This window comes from Poromitra crassiceps (genome assembly GCF_964638095.1).
Source record: "Poromitra crassiceps genome assembly, chromosome: 8".
Classification (NCBI taxonomy): Eukaryota; Metazoa; Chordata; class Actinopteri; order Beryciformes; family Melamphaidae; genus Poromitra; species Poromitra crassiceps.
The window spans coordinates 24,941,240-24,956,464 of NC_139629.1; the positions used below are offsets into that span (position 1 = coordinate 24,941,240).

General features: G+C 41.8%; 1 protein-coding gene across 1 annotated transcript; it reads left to right on the top strand.

Moving 5' to 3' along the window:
* The first annotated feature begins 181 nt into the window (after positions 1 to 181).
* LOC310780897 (serine/threonine-protein phosphatase 6 catalytic subunit-like) lies at positions 182 to 8,092 on the top strand. The gene is made up of 7 exons (XM_083641413.1): positions 182 to 313; positions 729 to 824; positions 3,536 to 3,601; positions 4,287 to 4,428; positions 4,548 to 4,627; positions 6,902 to 7,111; positions 7,498 to 8,092. The coding sequence occupies exons 1-7, from the start codon at positions 239 to 241 to the stop codon at positions 7,744 to 7,746; spliced, it is 918 nt and encodes a 305-aa protein (XP_083497539.1). The 5' UTR covers positions 182 to 238; the 3' UTR covers positions 7,747 to 8,092.
* Positions 8,093 to 15,225: the final 7,133 nt, after the last annotated feature.

Sequence of the window (15,225 nt, forward strand, 5' to 3'; positions counted from 1 at the left end):
TTCCCCAAATGGTTGCTTATTTTCAATTAAGTACTACATATGACTCAATGTGATTCGCCAATGAAGATTGCTATTTTAATGTTACCGGAAGTGCTAACTTTCTAGTTAGCTTGACACTGGTGAAAAAGTTTGACATCTGATCTGTATCATTAGAAGAAGAGACTGCTAAAGAAAAGACGAGGGGGGGTGCTAGCTGGCTAAACGCTGCTATCTACGTTAGCGGTTTGGTGTTTTGATCATGGCGCCTTTAGACCTGGATCAGTATGTAGAAATAGCCAGACACTGCAAATATCTACCAGAGAACGATCTGAAGGTGAGATGACATGACCTGTTTGAAATGGCGTTGGGTAGAGTCATGCTAGCTTGGGCTAACGGTGTGACTGCGTATCTAGCATGTGGCTACTCTGCGATACGATAGGTAGATGGGTGTTACTTGATTGTCAAGCCAATTTCATGATTGTGGGGTGGGGGGGGGGGGGGGGGGACTAACGTCGCTGGGTCATAACGATCAGATCGCGAAAAACGTCCAGTGCTGGGAGAGGTAACGCTAAAGCTACCGCTAACGTTAGCTAGCTCAGTACAGTCTGTATGGTAACGCTAACGTTATATTTAAACCCAACTTTATAAGTAAAATGGCTTTCAATTAAGTTATGAAGATGTATAACACTGTATTTTAACTGGATAATTATGCTCGCTCACTCACTAATTTCATGATCTTGCTTTTTCAGAGATTATGTGATTACGTTTGTGATTTACTTCTTGAAGAATCAAATGTTCAACCAGTCTCTACACCAGTTACTGTTTGCGGAGATATTCATGGACAGGTAACAGTTTCATTGTTTGGTCAAATTTGTGTTTGGTCAATCATATCGCTTGTTGTTACTGTATCCTCAGCATTGTATCTTATCTCATTGGAAAGCATGTTCATTTTCCTTTAGAATGAGGCCCCAATTGTATGGATCATGAATTTGTGGGATGAGCAGCACAGCTGATTATGTGGGTCGGTCCCAAGTGAAATGTGGGAAATTTCCCTGCCAATGTCAAACAGTGTATTCTCCTGTTGGTATTGGCTCTATTGTTTGGAATTAGAACAGACTGCGCACAGACAATCTCCGGGCTCGTAAGCCTGCCATGACTGCCATTCACCGTCGGGCTCGTTTGCGCTGGACAATGGAACCTGAACATGTGGAGGAAGTTCATGTTCAGTGAGTCCAGGTTCTGTCTGTGGAAGTTGGATGGGAGGGTCACAGTATGGAGATGGCGTGGAGAAGTTACGCTATGCTGATGGTTGCATCGATCAAACTTTTGGTGGGGGCAGTATCATGGTGTGGGGCGGCATCTCATCACTGGCAAAACAAGGCTTGTCACCATTGAAGGCTATCAATGCAGTAAGATATCGGAACAAGATTCTGCAGCCAGTTACAAGCCCATATCTCCACAATCTGGGACCTAAACTCCATCCTCCAATGCCCCACAGAGCCAGGGTTATCACAGACTACCTGCAGAATGTGGGAGTAGAGAGAATGGAATGGCCTGCCAACAGCCTAGACCTCAACCCAACTGAACACTTGTGGGATGAGCTCGGGCGTGCTGTACGTGCTGGAGTGACCAACACAACCACGTTGGCTAACCTGCGACCAATCCTGCTTGAGGAATGGAATGCCATCCCACAGCAACGTGTGAACAGCATGAAGAGGAGGTGCCAGGCTGTTGTGGCTGCGTATGATTCTTCCACCCGCTACTGAGGCTCCTGACTGTGTTCAATGAATAAAGCGTAAAATTGCCAATATGTCTTACAATTACATACAATAATAACTTCATTGTCAGACAAGTCTGAAATTAGTCTTGCATCACAGCAGCCACATTTGCAACATCACAAAAAGACGAACATTAAAAACAGGACACAAATATACATACATACAGCATGACATTACAATCGCAGAAGACAACATTCAACGCCTTAAGCTTAATTTATACTTACTAGAAAGTGTCGCTCAGCACATGGTCGCAGACGAAAAAGAAATGCATGGTGTTGCATTTATACTTCAGTGAACGTTCGCCTCGGTTCAACGGTCACATGACACTCGAACGCTATAAGTGCAGACAGCCAAGAGAAGAGAGGGAATACACAGTGAAACCACGTCGGAGGCAAGATGTAATGTACTTGGCTGCAGCCGCATATAAACGACACAACCACACAACTCACCTCCTCTCTGGGAAAATGGTCACGATGTTCTTTGTGAATTTCACTAAGTCGTACATCAAGGAAAACCAAAACAAGGAAGTCGTGCGCGTGTGCCGTCTATATAGCCAATCAGACTTGCGCGACACTATGTGACATAGTCAGCGACACTAGAAATTTAATTAGGTAGCAGACACTGCTCATCGACACTTGAAAGTGTCGACTCAAGTCCTGATTTCTGTCAGCGACGGTTTCAAAAGTGTCACCAGAAACCAAGCATAAATTGGGCTTTACCGTACATTTGGTCTGGGATTAAGCTGTATGTTTAGTCTTAAGATTGACTGGTGCACAAAAGAGAGCTTCAATCCAACCTTGTTTGTTCCTTGTTACTGATAGAATTCAATCATCCAATCTCCCAAACAACTCAAAACAATAGTCAATACCAACAGGAAAATACACTGTTTGACATTGACAGGGAAATTTCACTTGGGACCGACCCCATATATTCAGCTGTGCTGCTCATCCCACAAATGCAGGATCCTTACAAATGATGCCTCTGGGAAATGAACAGGCTTTCCATTGAGATAGATACAATACTGGCTGAGGATACAGTAATGATCGGCCAATCAGACATTTCCAAACTGCCAAGGTGTTTGCAGTTTACTGTATCACAAATTATGTGCTTGTTTTGTCAACATCGAGTAGTAATCATTTCAGAATCTCTGATTTATATAGCTGAAATTAAAAAGATTTGACACTAATAAAGAGACAAACTCCATTAGGGATGGGCATCGAATTTCGAATTTTCGAATAATCGTTGTTATTATCAAGGTCGACTTTTATTATTGAAATTCGAAATTCGAAAAAAAAAAAAAAAAAAATTTTTTTTTTTTTTTTTTTTTTTTTGAGTGAAATGTTGCATTGTCTCCCCTGATTCTAAGTACCGGTATAGTCAAATCGCTATAAGCATTTTAAGCAAGGTTTATGGAAAAATGAATGGCGGATGAAATCCCATGAAGAGGGAGAGGGGGTGACTTTGGCACCCCTTTGGCACTCAGACCTGAGCCTACTAAATATTTAATGAACCACAACCACTCATGATTGTCAAAACTGTTTTTTATTTTCGAAAATGTCAATGTAAAAAAAATTAAAAATGTAAAAAAAAAAAAAAAAATTTTTTTTTTTTTTTTTTTTTACATTTTTTTTTTTATTTTCGAAATTCGAATTAAATTCGAATTTGGCCAGCGAATTTCGAATAGTGTTTTTGCTAGAAATGCCCATCCCTAAACTCCATTAGGCTTAATGATTCAAATGATTGAAGAATAAATTGATTCTGTTAAACTTCCTCTCTAGTTTTATGACCTTTGTGAGCTCTTCAGAACTGGAGGGCAAGTTCCAGACACAAATTACATTTTTATGGTAAGTAAGACGACCTATGAGGTATCTCACAAGGTCAGGGTGGGGTGGAATGGTGTCAGTCAGACTAACATGCACATAGGGCCACATGAAATCTATTATTTTTATTATTATTATTATATATTTTTTTTTTACCTTTTATTTATACAGGGGGAGTCTCACAGAGACCAATGCTATCTTTTTCTGGAGCGCCCTGTTCACATTCACGCACACATTCATACCTGGAATTATAATTTCTTCAAATTCTGACCCCCCTTGCCACCTTTTTTCTCCTTCCTTCCTTCCTTTATTCATTTATCTGTCTATCTTAATTTGAATTAAGGGGTTTAGGGTCTATAATAATAATAATTATTATTAGTAATAATAATTATTATAGTAATAATAATTATTATTATAGTAATAACAGTAACAACATATTATTACTATACTAACCATAATAATACCCATATTATTAATAATAATAAAAAATAACTGATTGGGTTGCGTTGGAATTTTTAATTGGGCAGAAGGAGGGGAAGTAATTTGAAGGATTTTGATAATTTATCCTTTTTTTGTGGGAAAAACCATCAGACATAAATTATTATTGAAAGTAGAGTATTTTATATACATCTTAAAACAGAACTTTAAATCAAGTGAAACTTGTGAGTGTATTTGGGTCTGAAATGATCTCTGGTTTTCTTTCCTCCAGGGAGATTTTGTGGACCGGGGATATTATAGCTTGGAGACATTTACACATCTGCTAGCTTTAAAAGCAAAGTGGCCCGATCGCATCACGCTTCTTCGAGGAAACCATGAAAGCAGACAAATAACACAAGTGTACGGCTTTTATGGTGGGTAATACATTATTTGCTATTACTGCTTCTACGGTATATGTAGGCAAACTTTTTTGGTTTCTTTACTATTCACAAATTCATCAAACCACATTTTCATTTATATTCTGCTTTTTCAGATGAGTGCCAAACAAAATATGGAAACGCAAATGCCTGGCGATATTGCACAAAAGTGTTTGACATGCTAACTGTAGCAGCTGTAAGTCCACACATGATTCATTCATATCCATTACATGAGAGCATTTGCCTGCTGTACCTTTACCAAGTGTATAACCCTAACCCTGTAATATTCATATTTGTTCTTAGCTATAGGATTGCATTTCTTGTTACACAAGTATCTCTTATAGTTTGCATTTTCGTGGTTCTGCTTTTTAAAGCTTGTCACGAACCTAATTTATCGCAGATTGACCACTATAAATCTGGCAATATTTACTTCATTTTTTGTTAGCCTTTATTGATATTTACTACTAAACAGGAATGTGCAGTGACAGTCTTTTTCTTTTTGGTGCCCCAAGCATTATCATGAAAGGAAATCCCTCAGAGACATCTTCCAAGACAATTTAAAGTGTATCAGAAGCATGTTAAAGCATATCTTTGGCAATTTTGGACCTACCTGTATACTACCAGTCACACCACATTTTAATACATTTTTACTACTTTCCACATTTTAGAATAATAGTAAAGGCATCAAAACGATGAAATGACACAAATGCAATTATGCGATGACCAACAACATTGTTAAACTAGAAATACAGCATTGTGGTTGTATGCCTCCGCCAACAAGTTAGCAGTCTACATCCATGTCTGCCCAGACTCATAAAAGCACAAATACCTTGAAGCCTTATGGCCCTTAAGGCAATGTTTGGGAGTACCTCAACAATATGGCTAATCGTTTTCAACATGAAAAATGGTCCTCCTACCCCCAAAACCACCCACCCTTGAACTTTTACCTTTCACCACCAAAATCTAATCAGTTCATCCTTGAGTCCAAGTGGATGTTTGAGAAAAATTTGAAGAAATTCCATCATGGTGTTCCTGAGATATCGAGTTAACAAGCATGAAAATGGCGGTCATGAGGTCACAGTGACCTTGAACCTTGACCTCTGACCACAAAAATCTAATCAGTTCATGATCCTGGAGTCCAAGTTGACTTTTGAGGGAAATTTGATGACATTTCGTCGAGGCCTTCCTGAGATATCACATTAACGAGCATGAAAATGGCGTTCGTGAGGTCACAGTGACCTTGAACTTTGACCTTTTACCACCAAAATCTAGTTTTACCTGTTCATCCTTGAGTCCAAGTGGACGTTTCAGCCAAATTTGAAGCAAGTTATCAAAAATATATACTTTATTTCCTATTGAAATACACTCTAAAAAAGGGGAAGTGGAACAATATAGGCAAAAGTGTGGTCTGTCTGTCTCAGTCTCTGGACTGGATCACCCCTGTAGGCTCACAGGTGAGCTGAGTGAAGTAGCAATCAGCGGCATAGAGACAGTCCGCATGTCTGGGAACGCCCACAAAATGTTAAACGGCTGGCGCGCGAGCCGCCCATATTTCCGCCCATATATCTCATGGGCTGACTCACCAAAAGACGGTGCTGCAGCTCTAAACTACAGGTTTGGGGGTTCTAGAGCAGAACACAGGACATCTGCTCAGATGTGCGTTTACTGCGGTGGTTAAATCCCCGATCATGTCTGCCTGGGCTGGGTTATCAGCTAAATTCTAACTTTGCTGAATGGATAGAACGGGCGTTTTTACCCCACCCTGACCCCGCCCCCAGCCAGGCTGAGCCAGCTAAACCAGCGTCTATGACGAGACGTGGCCTCAACCTATGACACACAGACGCTCCTCCTCCACTGGTCTGGTGCCTTGACCTACATAAACTCCCTGCAACAGAGGCATAACAAATCAAAACTCTTATCTTTTAGACTCCTGACACACCAAGCCGATTGTCGGCCATCAGCAATGTCTGGACCATCGGTGAGCATCTGGGCCCTAGTCTTTGCGGTGTGTCCCGCACCGTTTGCTCTAGTCGGCCTAGTCGCTCTGCTCATTTCCCATCAGAAGGCTGGGCCGAGCTGTATTAGCATAGCGTATCGGCATTGATTAGTTGACATTATTATTAGTAGACATTTCCTTAATGTTAATACACTACCAACACCAACAGCAACAAAGATTGTTCACGATTCCCAAACCTCAAATCTGAGTCAAGTCTCAAGTATTTGATGACAAGTCTAAAGTCACTGTGTATGCGACTTAAGTGCGACTGAGTCTCAAGTCCAAGTCCCCATCTCTGCGTGGTGGTGAAGACAGACTGCTACCGTGTGCTACATTCAATTGAGCTGTCACTCAGGGAATCCTGCCAGAACTGTTTTCTAAAGTGAGACAGAAATGATGTTTATTAAGTCATGTTTAATGTCATGATGTTTTCAGATCTAATGCCTGATTTCCTCATGTCCCCTTTCATCCCAGTTGATAGATGAGCAGGTGCTCTGTGTTCACGGTGGTCTTTCACCTGACATCAAGACCTTGGACCAGATCCGTACCATCGAGCGCAACCAAGAGATTCCTCACAAGGGAGCCTTCTGTGACCTGGTGTGGTCGGATCCGGAGGACGTGGACACCTGGGCCATCAGTCCACGAGGTGCAGGCTGGCTGTTTGGTTCTAAGGTCACTAACGAGGTAAATTGTAGAAAGATTTTTTTTTTTAGGTATTTAGGGATGGGCAGGAGTACTCGGGTACTCGTTCATAATGTTACTATTCGAGTAACGTTTCTACCATTTGAGTGCTCGCACTTTAGATGGCTTTCGGTTTGGCCATGGTTAGGTGTAGGGGCGCCTGGCGGAGATCTGCACTCTACTGAGTGCACTTTTCTAGTTTTGTAATGTTATATGTATGTAATGTATGTTCTGTGTTATGATGTAAGTTGCATTGTCACTATGTAAAGTCTGTTTTGTGGACCCCAGCAAGAATAGCTGCTGCAATGCTGTAGCTAATGGGGATCCAAATAAACTTGAAACTTGGTTATGGATGAAATTTAGCGACCGTCTCTCTTCCCTTGTGATAGTTCGTCCACATCAACAGCCTGAAGCTGATCTGCCGTGCTCACCAGCTGGTCCACGAAGGCTACAAGTTCATGTTCGAGGAGAAGCTGGTGACTGTGTGGTCGGCCCCCAACTACTGCTACCGCTGTGGCAACATCGCCTCCATCATGGTCTTCAAGGACGTGAACCGACGCGAGCCCAAACTGTTCCGCGCGGTGCCGGACTCCGAGCGGGTCATCCCTCCCCGAACCACCACCCCCTACTTCCTCTAAAAGCAAATTTATACTGACTGCGGAGTGTCCGGTGTCCGCGGTGTTCACGGCAAGACCGTTCTCTCCGCAGAGGCACATCTTTTTATGGTAAATACGGTAGCAGTGCAGTGTCTGCAGAGAGCGGAGAATCCCCCTCCAGGCTCCCGTTGTGTTTTTAGCGAGAATGCAAATGTCACATCAGTTCTTCCGTGTGTGATGCTGATTTATATCGGCGAATAATCAATCCTAGTGCAATTGTAGGCTATTTTCAGTTTGTTTTTAGCAAGTAAGTTTGTTGTCTTCTAGTTTTTGTGCTTTGCATTTAATTTTTTCGATCTCAAATCGTTTTTTATTGACGTAGTAAATTGTAGGCTATTCACTCTAAAATGGGCTCCCTCATGACTGTGAGAAAAGGATCATGTTGCTCCCTCACTCATGTGGCGATGCTCAAACCCGTTCATTTTGCACTGATTTTGCCGGTCAGTTTGTGGAGGCTTCTTCCCTATACAAACCATAGCAAACATTAGCCAATCGTAGCCTTGGAATTGACTGCACGAGCTCGCGGCGGGCTCCGCGGAGTTACATTTTTTGAGAGGAGCGCAGAGCTCCGTGCAGTCCCTCCGCAGAGCTTGTGCGGAGCGCCGTGCTCGCCGCACAGAGCCTCCGCGCCGCGTAAAGCGGACACTCCGCAGTTAGTATAAATTATTTTTAAGCTGTGTGTGTGTGTGTGTGTGTGTGTGTGTGTGTGTGTGTGTGTGTGTGTGTGTGTGTGTGTGTGTGTGTGTGTGTGTGTGTGTGTGTGTGTGTGTGTGTGTGTGTGTGTGTGTGTGTGTGTGTGTGTGTGTGTGTGTGTGTGTGTGTGTGTGTGTGTGTGTGTGTGTGTGTGTGTGTGTGATCCCTCAGCCACAACTAAGGAACTCAGAACACCAAACATTGAGTATAAAGGACCAGTGTGTAGGATTTAGTGACATCTAGTGGTGAGGTTGCCAGTGTTCCCACAGTCAAGGAAAACCTGGAAAAGTAATGGAATTTTGTTGTGTGTAATGACATTTTTGTGCTTCTTGTATTTTATATTAGTGTTAATATTTGTATGGATTTTTTTTTATTGCTTCCATATAATGTGAGCAGTGCCTCCAAATCAATACCAGGAATCATTACTACACTGGACAAATAGTCATACCTCTTTATATTACCTCTTTATATTGGATTTTAGTGCTTCCTGTAATTTATATTAATATTTTTTATTTTATGGAAAGTTCACTTTTTTTCCCAATAGCTTCCATGTAATGTGATCCACTGACTCAAAAGATGTATTTGTCCAGTGTAGTAATAATCTCTGGTATTAATTCAGTGTCACATGGAAATTCTATGATGTATAGTTGAAAAGTGTTTACATTTTAGCCATGGGAACCCTGGGTTACAGATTGTAAACAACGGAATCCCACTCCCCTCCCCCTCGTGCTCCTCCGTGTAGGAGAACCTACCGCGGCTGCCAAACTCATGAAAAACGCGAAAGACCTGCTCTTGAGCCATGTTTGGTTTGTCCACTCTGGGCTCCTGTAGAAAGCTGGCACCTCCGTGGACATGACCCGCTCTCTGTAGATAAAGAGCTTATTTTAAAGCAAGAAAAACAAAGATTCTTATATTCAGGCAAAGTTGGGAAGTAACAAAAGTACAAAATACTTTGTTAGTGTACTTAAGTAGGGTTTTCATGGGTCTGTACTTTACTGAGTATTTGTTTTTTCTGACAACTTTTTACTTTTACTCCCTACATTTTAACACGAATATCTGTACTTTCTTGAAAGAAGTTTTACCTGGGCACTTCACATAGATTACCCGAAGTAAAGACACTGGAGCACTCGTCTGTCTTCCTCAGTGACAAACAGAACAATGAAAAAGGGGAGGTTTACATACCCTCCTGCACAGTGATGTCATTGACATCCATTTTGAATACTAAAAAATGTAGAGAGAGAACAAATATATATATATATATATATGAGAAAAGTCATGACATCAAAGTTGATGAGGATATGAATATGAAAATATATACAATACATATAGCACAGTGTTTACTCAAAAGCAAGTAGCCTAGGCTAATTATTAAAGGGGGAACATTACACAATTCAATACATTCACATTATTTACAAATATTTACATATATTTTTTATATTCATATATATTTACATATATTTATAATAAACATGCAGATGGAAAAGAGTGCTCCAATGTCTTTACATCGGTTAGTCTATGTGAAGTGCCCAGGTAAATCTTTTTCTAAGTACACTGTCCTTCACTGTTGAGCACCAGGACCCTTTTATTCCGAACTTGGCTGAAGCACGCTGGACTTTGTTGGACTTTAAATCTGTACTTTCTACTCCTTTCATTTTCAAAACAGGCTACTTTAGTTTTAATGCACGACAGACAAGAACGATGTAACATTGTGTGTCTCTCGTCTCACACTCAGCTTTCACCCACGCATTATGTGCACCTTTTTTGTGAGAAAAAAAACATTAATCAAAGTCAAGTCTTTATACATCTCATAACATGTTTGGATGGGATGTTTTAAGTTTATTAGTCTCTGAATTATATTAATATGATGTGAGTTTCAGTTAGCTTTGCACAGAAACAACCTGTAGAAATACTTGTTTACTTTGATACTTTATTACATTTCAGGGCCTGTACTTTGTAGTTTTTTTTTACACAAGTAACTACTTGAATGTGTGTAGCCTACTTTTCCCATCGCTGTGTTCAGATGATTATACACTAATTACAACTGACTTATGTATGGTATATTCATTTCTGATAAGTGCGTCCCGCCAAATGCCAATAAATTCCACACACTGGTCCTTTAATTGTGTGCAGCATAGTTTGGGAGTCACGGTTTACAGCTTCTGTCAGCTCAGGATCTGTTTTGTATTGCCCCCCCCCCCCCCCCCCCCATGAGAAACATTTTCTGTTCAATGACAAAATGCTGTTGTACGCTTTCATTTCCATCTCACTCCATGTACCTATTTTAGACGATATTAAACATTCAATTAAAATCAATGCATGTTCATTTTGAATTTATTTTAAAAGTACAAAGAACACTTTATTGTATCAGTTTGACTTCATGGTTGCCTTTTTAATTAAAGAATAGGACATCTTTGATGCAATTTCATGAAATTTGCCTCAAACGTCGACTTGGACTCAAGGATGAACTGATTCGATTTTGGTGGTCATAGCTCAAAGTTCAAGGTCACTGACCTCATGAACGCCATTCCCAAGTTCGTTAACGCAATATCTCAGGAACGGGTTGACGGAATTTCTTCCAATTTGGCTCAAATGTCGACTTCAACTCAAGGATGAACTAATGCGATTTTGGTGGTCAAAGGACAAAGTTCAAGGTCACGGTGACCTCACGAACCCCAATTCCAAGCTCTTTAACGCAATATCTCGGGAATGCCTTGACGGAATTTCTTCCATTTTGGCTCAAACGTCGACTTCAACTCAAGGATGAACTAATTTGATTTTGGTGGTCAAAGGACAAAGGTTAAGGTCACTGTGACATCACTAACGCCATTTCCAAGCTTGTTAACGTGATATCTCAAGAACGCCTTGACAGAATTTCTTCCAATTTGCATCAAACGTCCACATGGACTCAAGGATCAACTGATTAGATTTTGGTAGGTAAAGTTCAAGGTTACTGTGACATCACGACTGCTCGTTTCATGCAGGACCTTGATGGAATTTCATCAGATTTGCCTCAAACGTCTGGTCACGAACACCATTTTCAGCTTGGTAACGTCGTAACACCTTACATTGATGGATAACTGAACGGGCCACCCGGACACAGGCCCAGGGCATGGATATTCTATTCCTGACAGTGTCCTGGCTGTGTCTCCTCTGACATTCCCGTGTGTGTGGCAGGTGCGCTGCACGCCACAAATTGTTGCAATTTTTAAAATCTGTTTATGGGAAATGCATGCCTCATATGAATAAAAAAAAAATATATATATATATATATATATATATATATATATATATATATATATATATATATATATATATACATAATCACTTAAATTACTTTTACTAGTGATATAGTAAGGTGGAAAAAATTGAAAAGATAAAATCATAGGGCCAAATACAAATAATTATTAAATACGGATAATTAATTAAAAGCCAGGCCATAAAATACTTTTTTTTTTACATGGATGTTAAAGAACTTTTTGAGATTGTTTTCTGTTTGCTTCATCTTCTGCTATTGATGTGATTGTGATCTTTGCCCTGCATAATGCACTTTCCATCAAATTCCGCGTTTGTAAGATTATTACTCACTATGGCTATTAAAATTCTCTTGAATCTTGAATATTTTGTATTTTACCCTGCCTACCAAAAAAGCTTCATAATTTGATTTTGATGGAGGCGTTTTATTTTGAAAAGCATGACCCGGAAGTAGCTAGCCAGTAGTACTGTAGTAGTATCTTTGCAGTCTGGTCTGTCTTCACCACTGTCTTCTTCACCCTGCAGCCCTGTCAGAGGACGAGAACCTCGGCTGTACCAGGCACATCAGCCCGCTCCCCGGGACAGTGGACCGTTAATGGACACAGGAGCGTCACGGTGGAACGTTAACGGACACAGGACCGTTACAGTGGACCCTTAACGGACACAGTGAGATGCCAACAAAGACAGAGCTCGTGTATTTTGTTAGAAGGACCTAACGTTACAGTATTCCACAGTTCATTAACGTTAACGTTAGCCCGGCTATCGAGGTAAGGACATGTAGATTACACTAACGTTAGCACAATAGCAGAGGCGGTCCGCTTGCTGGTTTGGTACCTGTCTAAACTGACAAATATTAGCGTTAATACATGTCTGACACACATATTAGCTTTGATTGGGTTTGCTAACGGTTATCATCCGGACATCGATCCCCCACCTGGAATGGGTCAGAGAGAGAGAGAGAGAGAGAGAGAAAGCGAGCGAGCGCGAGAGAGAGAGAGAGAGAGAGAGAGAGAGAGAGAGAGAGAGAGAGAGAGAGAGAGAGAGAGAGAGAGAGAGAGAGAGAGAGAGAGAGAGAGAGAGAGAGAGAGAGAGAAAACGTAAAAGGCATTTGGTTAAACTGCGGTATGTGATGCGCGAGGCATTTTAATAATTGGATAACGTGAATGATCTGCAGCACCAGCTAAAATACCTGCATATATGCTCATGCATATTCTGTAGAGACTTGGGTTCGAAGCCCCCTCAGTGTGTTTGCTACAGTGCCAGTGGAGCGTGCAGTCAGGCAGACACCTGCAGAGACTGTGCATGGTTCATTTGTGCTCGCTAACATCCCGTCAGAAAACCAGTCTGTCTGTCTAACCTAAACCTGTCTGTGTCTGTCTGTCTGTCTGTCTGTTTTACTGTCTGACTCTAATCTAAACCAGTCTGTCTGACTCTAACCTAAACCTGTCTGTCTGTCTGTCTGTCTTACTGTCTGACTCTAACCTAAACCTGTCTGTCTGACTCTAATCTAAACCTGTATGTCTGTCTGTCTGTCTGTCTGCCTGCCTGCCTAGTGCCTAACCTAGAGAGGTGTCATCTAATCTCTCTAACCTAAATCTGTCTGTCTGTCTGTCTGTCTAACCTAAACCTGCCTGTCTGTCTGTCTGTCTGACTCTAACCTAAACCTGTCTGTCTGTCTGTCTGTCTGTCTGCCTGCCTCCCTCTCTAACCTAAAGAGAGGTGTCGGCTGTCTGCCTGCCTTGAAAGCAAAGTTTCAAAATCATATTTCCCGAATATTGCCATATTTCCGAAAATCGGCCCAAACCTACTCCTCAGGGTTAATGTGTATAAAGGAAAACTGTTGTCTGTTAAAGAAAATGCCCTGGCGGACCACCAGGCGAAGCCCCGCGGACCACCACCGTTTGGGAATCACTGTTTTAGTGTAAAGAATTACAGGTAGGGATGCACCGATTGCGATTTTCTTGGCCGGTTCCGATTTCCGATTTTTCTATAGTCTGACTTGCCGATACCAATTTTGGCCTATTCCGATTTTCTTTCTAAGAACTTGACAGCTTACACAATTTTTTTTGTAACTTTGCTTTAATAGAAAATTAAGATTCATGTAACAATTCTTATCATTTGCATGAGGTAGGACCATCTCACTCAAACACATCTCAAAATAAAAGTGTTCCAGTTTGCAAATACAATGAATATAAACAAATAAATTCCAGTATATCCCACAGCCACAGCTATCATGCATTTAGTTTTCCAAAAGCAAACGGGTGCAACAGAACATCAAAATACTATCCATGGACAAGGAGTTTATATTGGCTCCTCCAGACCTTCGAAGCCACGCCCACTCCACAGTTGTGGATTTGGCTGTTCTAGGCTGTTCTTGAGTAAAAGAACGAGTTGACGATTCAGTCTGAATATTAGAGTTTACACACAGAGCCCGAAATTCTGTATGCGTTTTTTTAATCCGCCATCCGGAAAAAAATCGCCACGTACAGAAAACCTTGAACACCGAGTCTGATGCGTTTGATTATTATGTTCGCAATACGAAACACATCCTGTATACTGGACACAAGGCTCCATCAATGCTCACATTCACCTCGCCAAGCCGGCTGTGGTGCGCTGTGGCCGTGGTGTGCTGCAGGGGAGAGGGAGAGAGAGGTGAGCCAGCCCCTCAGACTGGACTCCAGCTGAGCGGGACTCGGCCAGTTGTTCATGTTGCATGTGTGACAAACTGCGAGCTTTGTGTCTTCTTCACTGACGGTGAAAAATGTCCACACTGAGGAGGAGGACATGCTGGCGTGTGTGTGGTGTGGTGGCTGCCTGTCTCGTCATGTGAAAATAGGGGGGGAGCCGACCGGCACACATTATGTAGACTGACCCCGATCAGCTGAAAATCTGCCATTTTCGTTCACATGCCGATATCGGTGCATCTCTAATTACAGGTACATTTGAAGAACACGTTCTCATAGGGATAACCAGTGGCCAACCCCCCCGGCTTCCCTCCGATGATGCAGAAGTCAATTGAAAAGCTGTAGTTCCTTGAATGGCCACTAGTCGTCGGGGGCAGTAGGCATCCCCCCCCATGTTAAAATGCCCGACTTTGTAACAGGATTAAACATCTTTCCAGTCAGGGGCAAAACACTGTTTCGGGCTATAGAGCTAATTTCACCTTCTCATAAATATAGGGGGGGGGGGGGTAATTTTTTATATAACTCGCCCATTTGGAGTAAAATAGATGATAGAAAAGGGGGTGATTGACAGATCGTCTGTCCAGTGATCGCTCAGCTTGCCGATCACGGACCAATAGCAGGCGGAGCTGCGGCTCTGGGAAACCCCCATCTCACGTGATCTGTGCAAGGGCTCAACCCATTCCCTCCCACTCTGCTGACGAAAAATCAAGATGGCGACGGGCAACGAATCAACTCCAAACGGGAGACCAAAGTGAATGGGATAGCTCTGTCCATATTCTTTAGGTCAGTGGTATAGACCGTTTACATTTGTGTTGCTAGGGAACCATTTGAA

Coding starts and splice junctions, on each gene's coding strand:
- LOC310780897 (XM_083641413.1), top strand. CDS start 239: ATGGCGCCTTTAGACCTGGATCAGTATGTAGAAATAGCCAGACACTGC. Junction 825..3,535: donor GCGGAGATATTCATGGACAG/GTAACAGTTTCA, acceptor CTTCCTCTCTAG/TTTTATGACCTTTGTGAGCT. Junction 7,112..7,497: donor GTTCTAAGGTCACTAACGAG/GTAAATTGTAGA, acceptor CCCTTGTGATAG/TTCGTCCACATCAACAGCCT.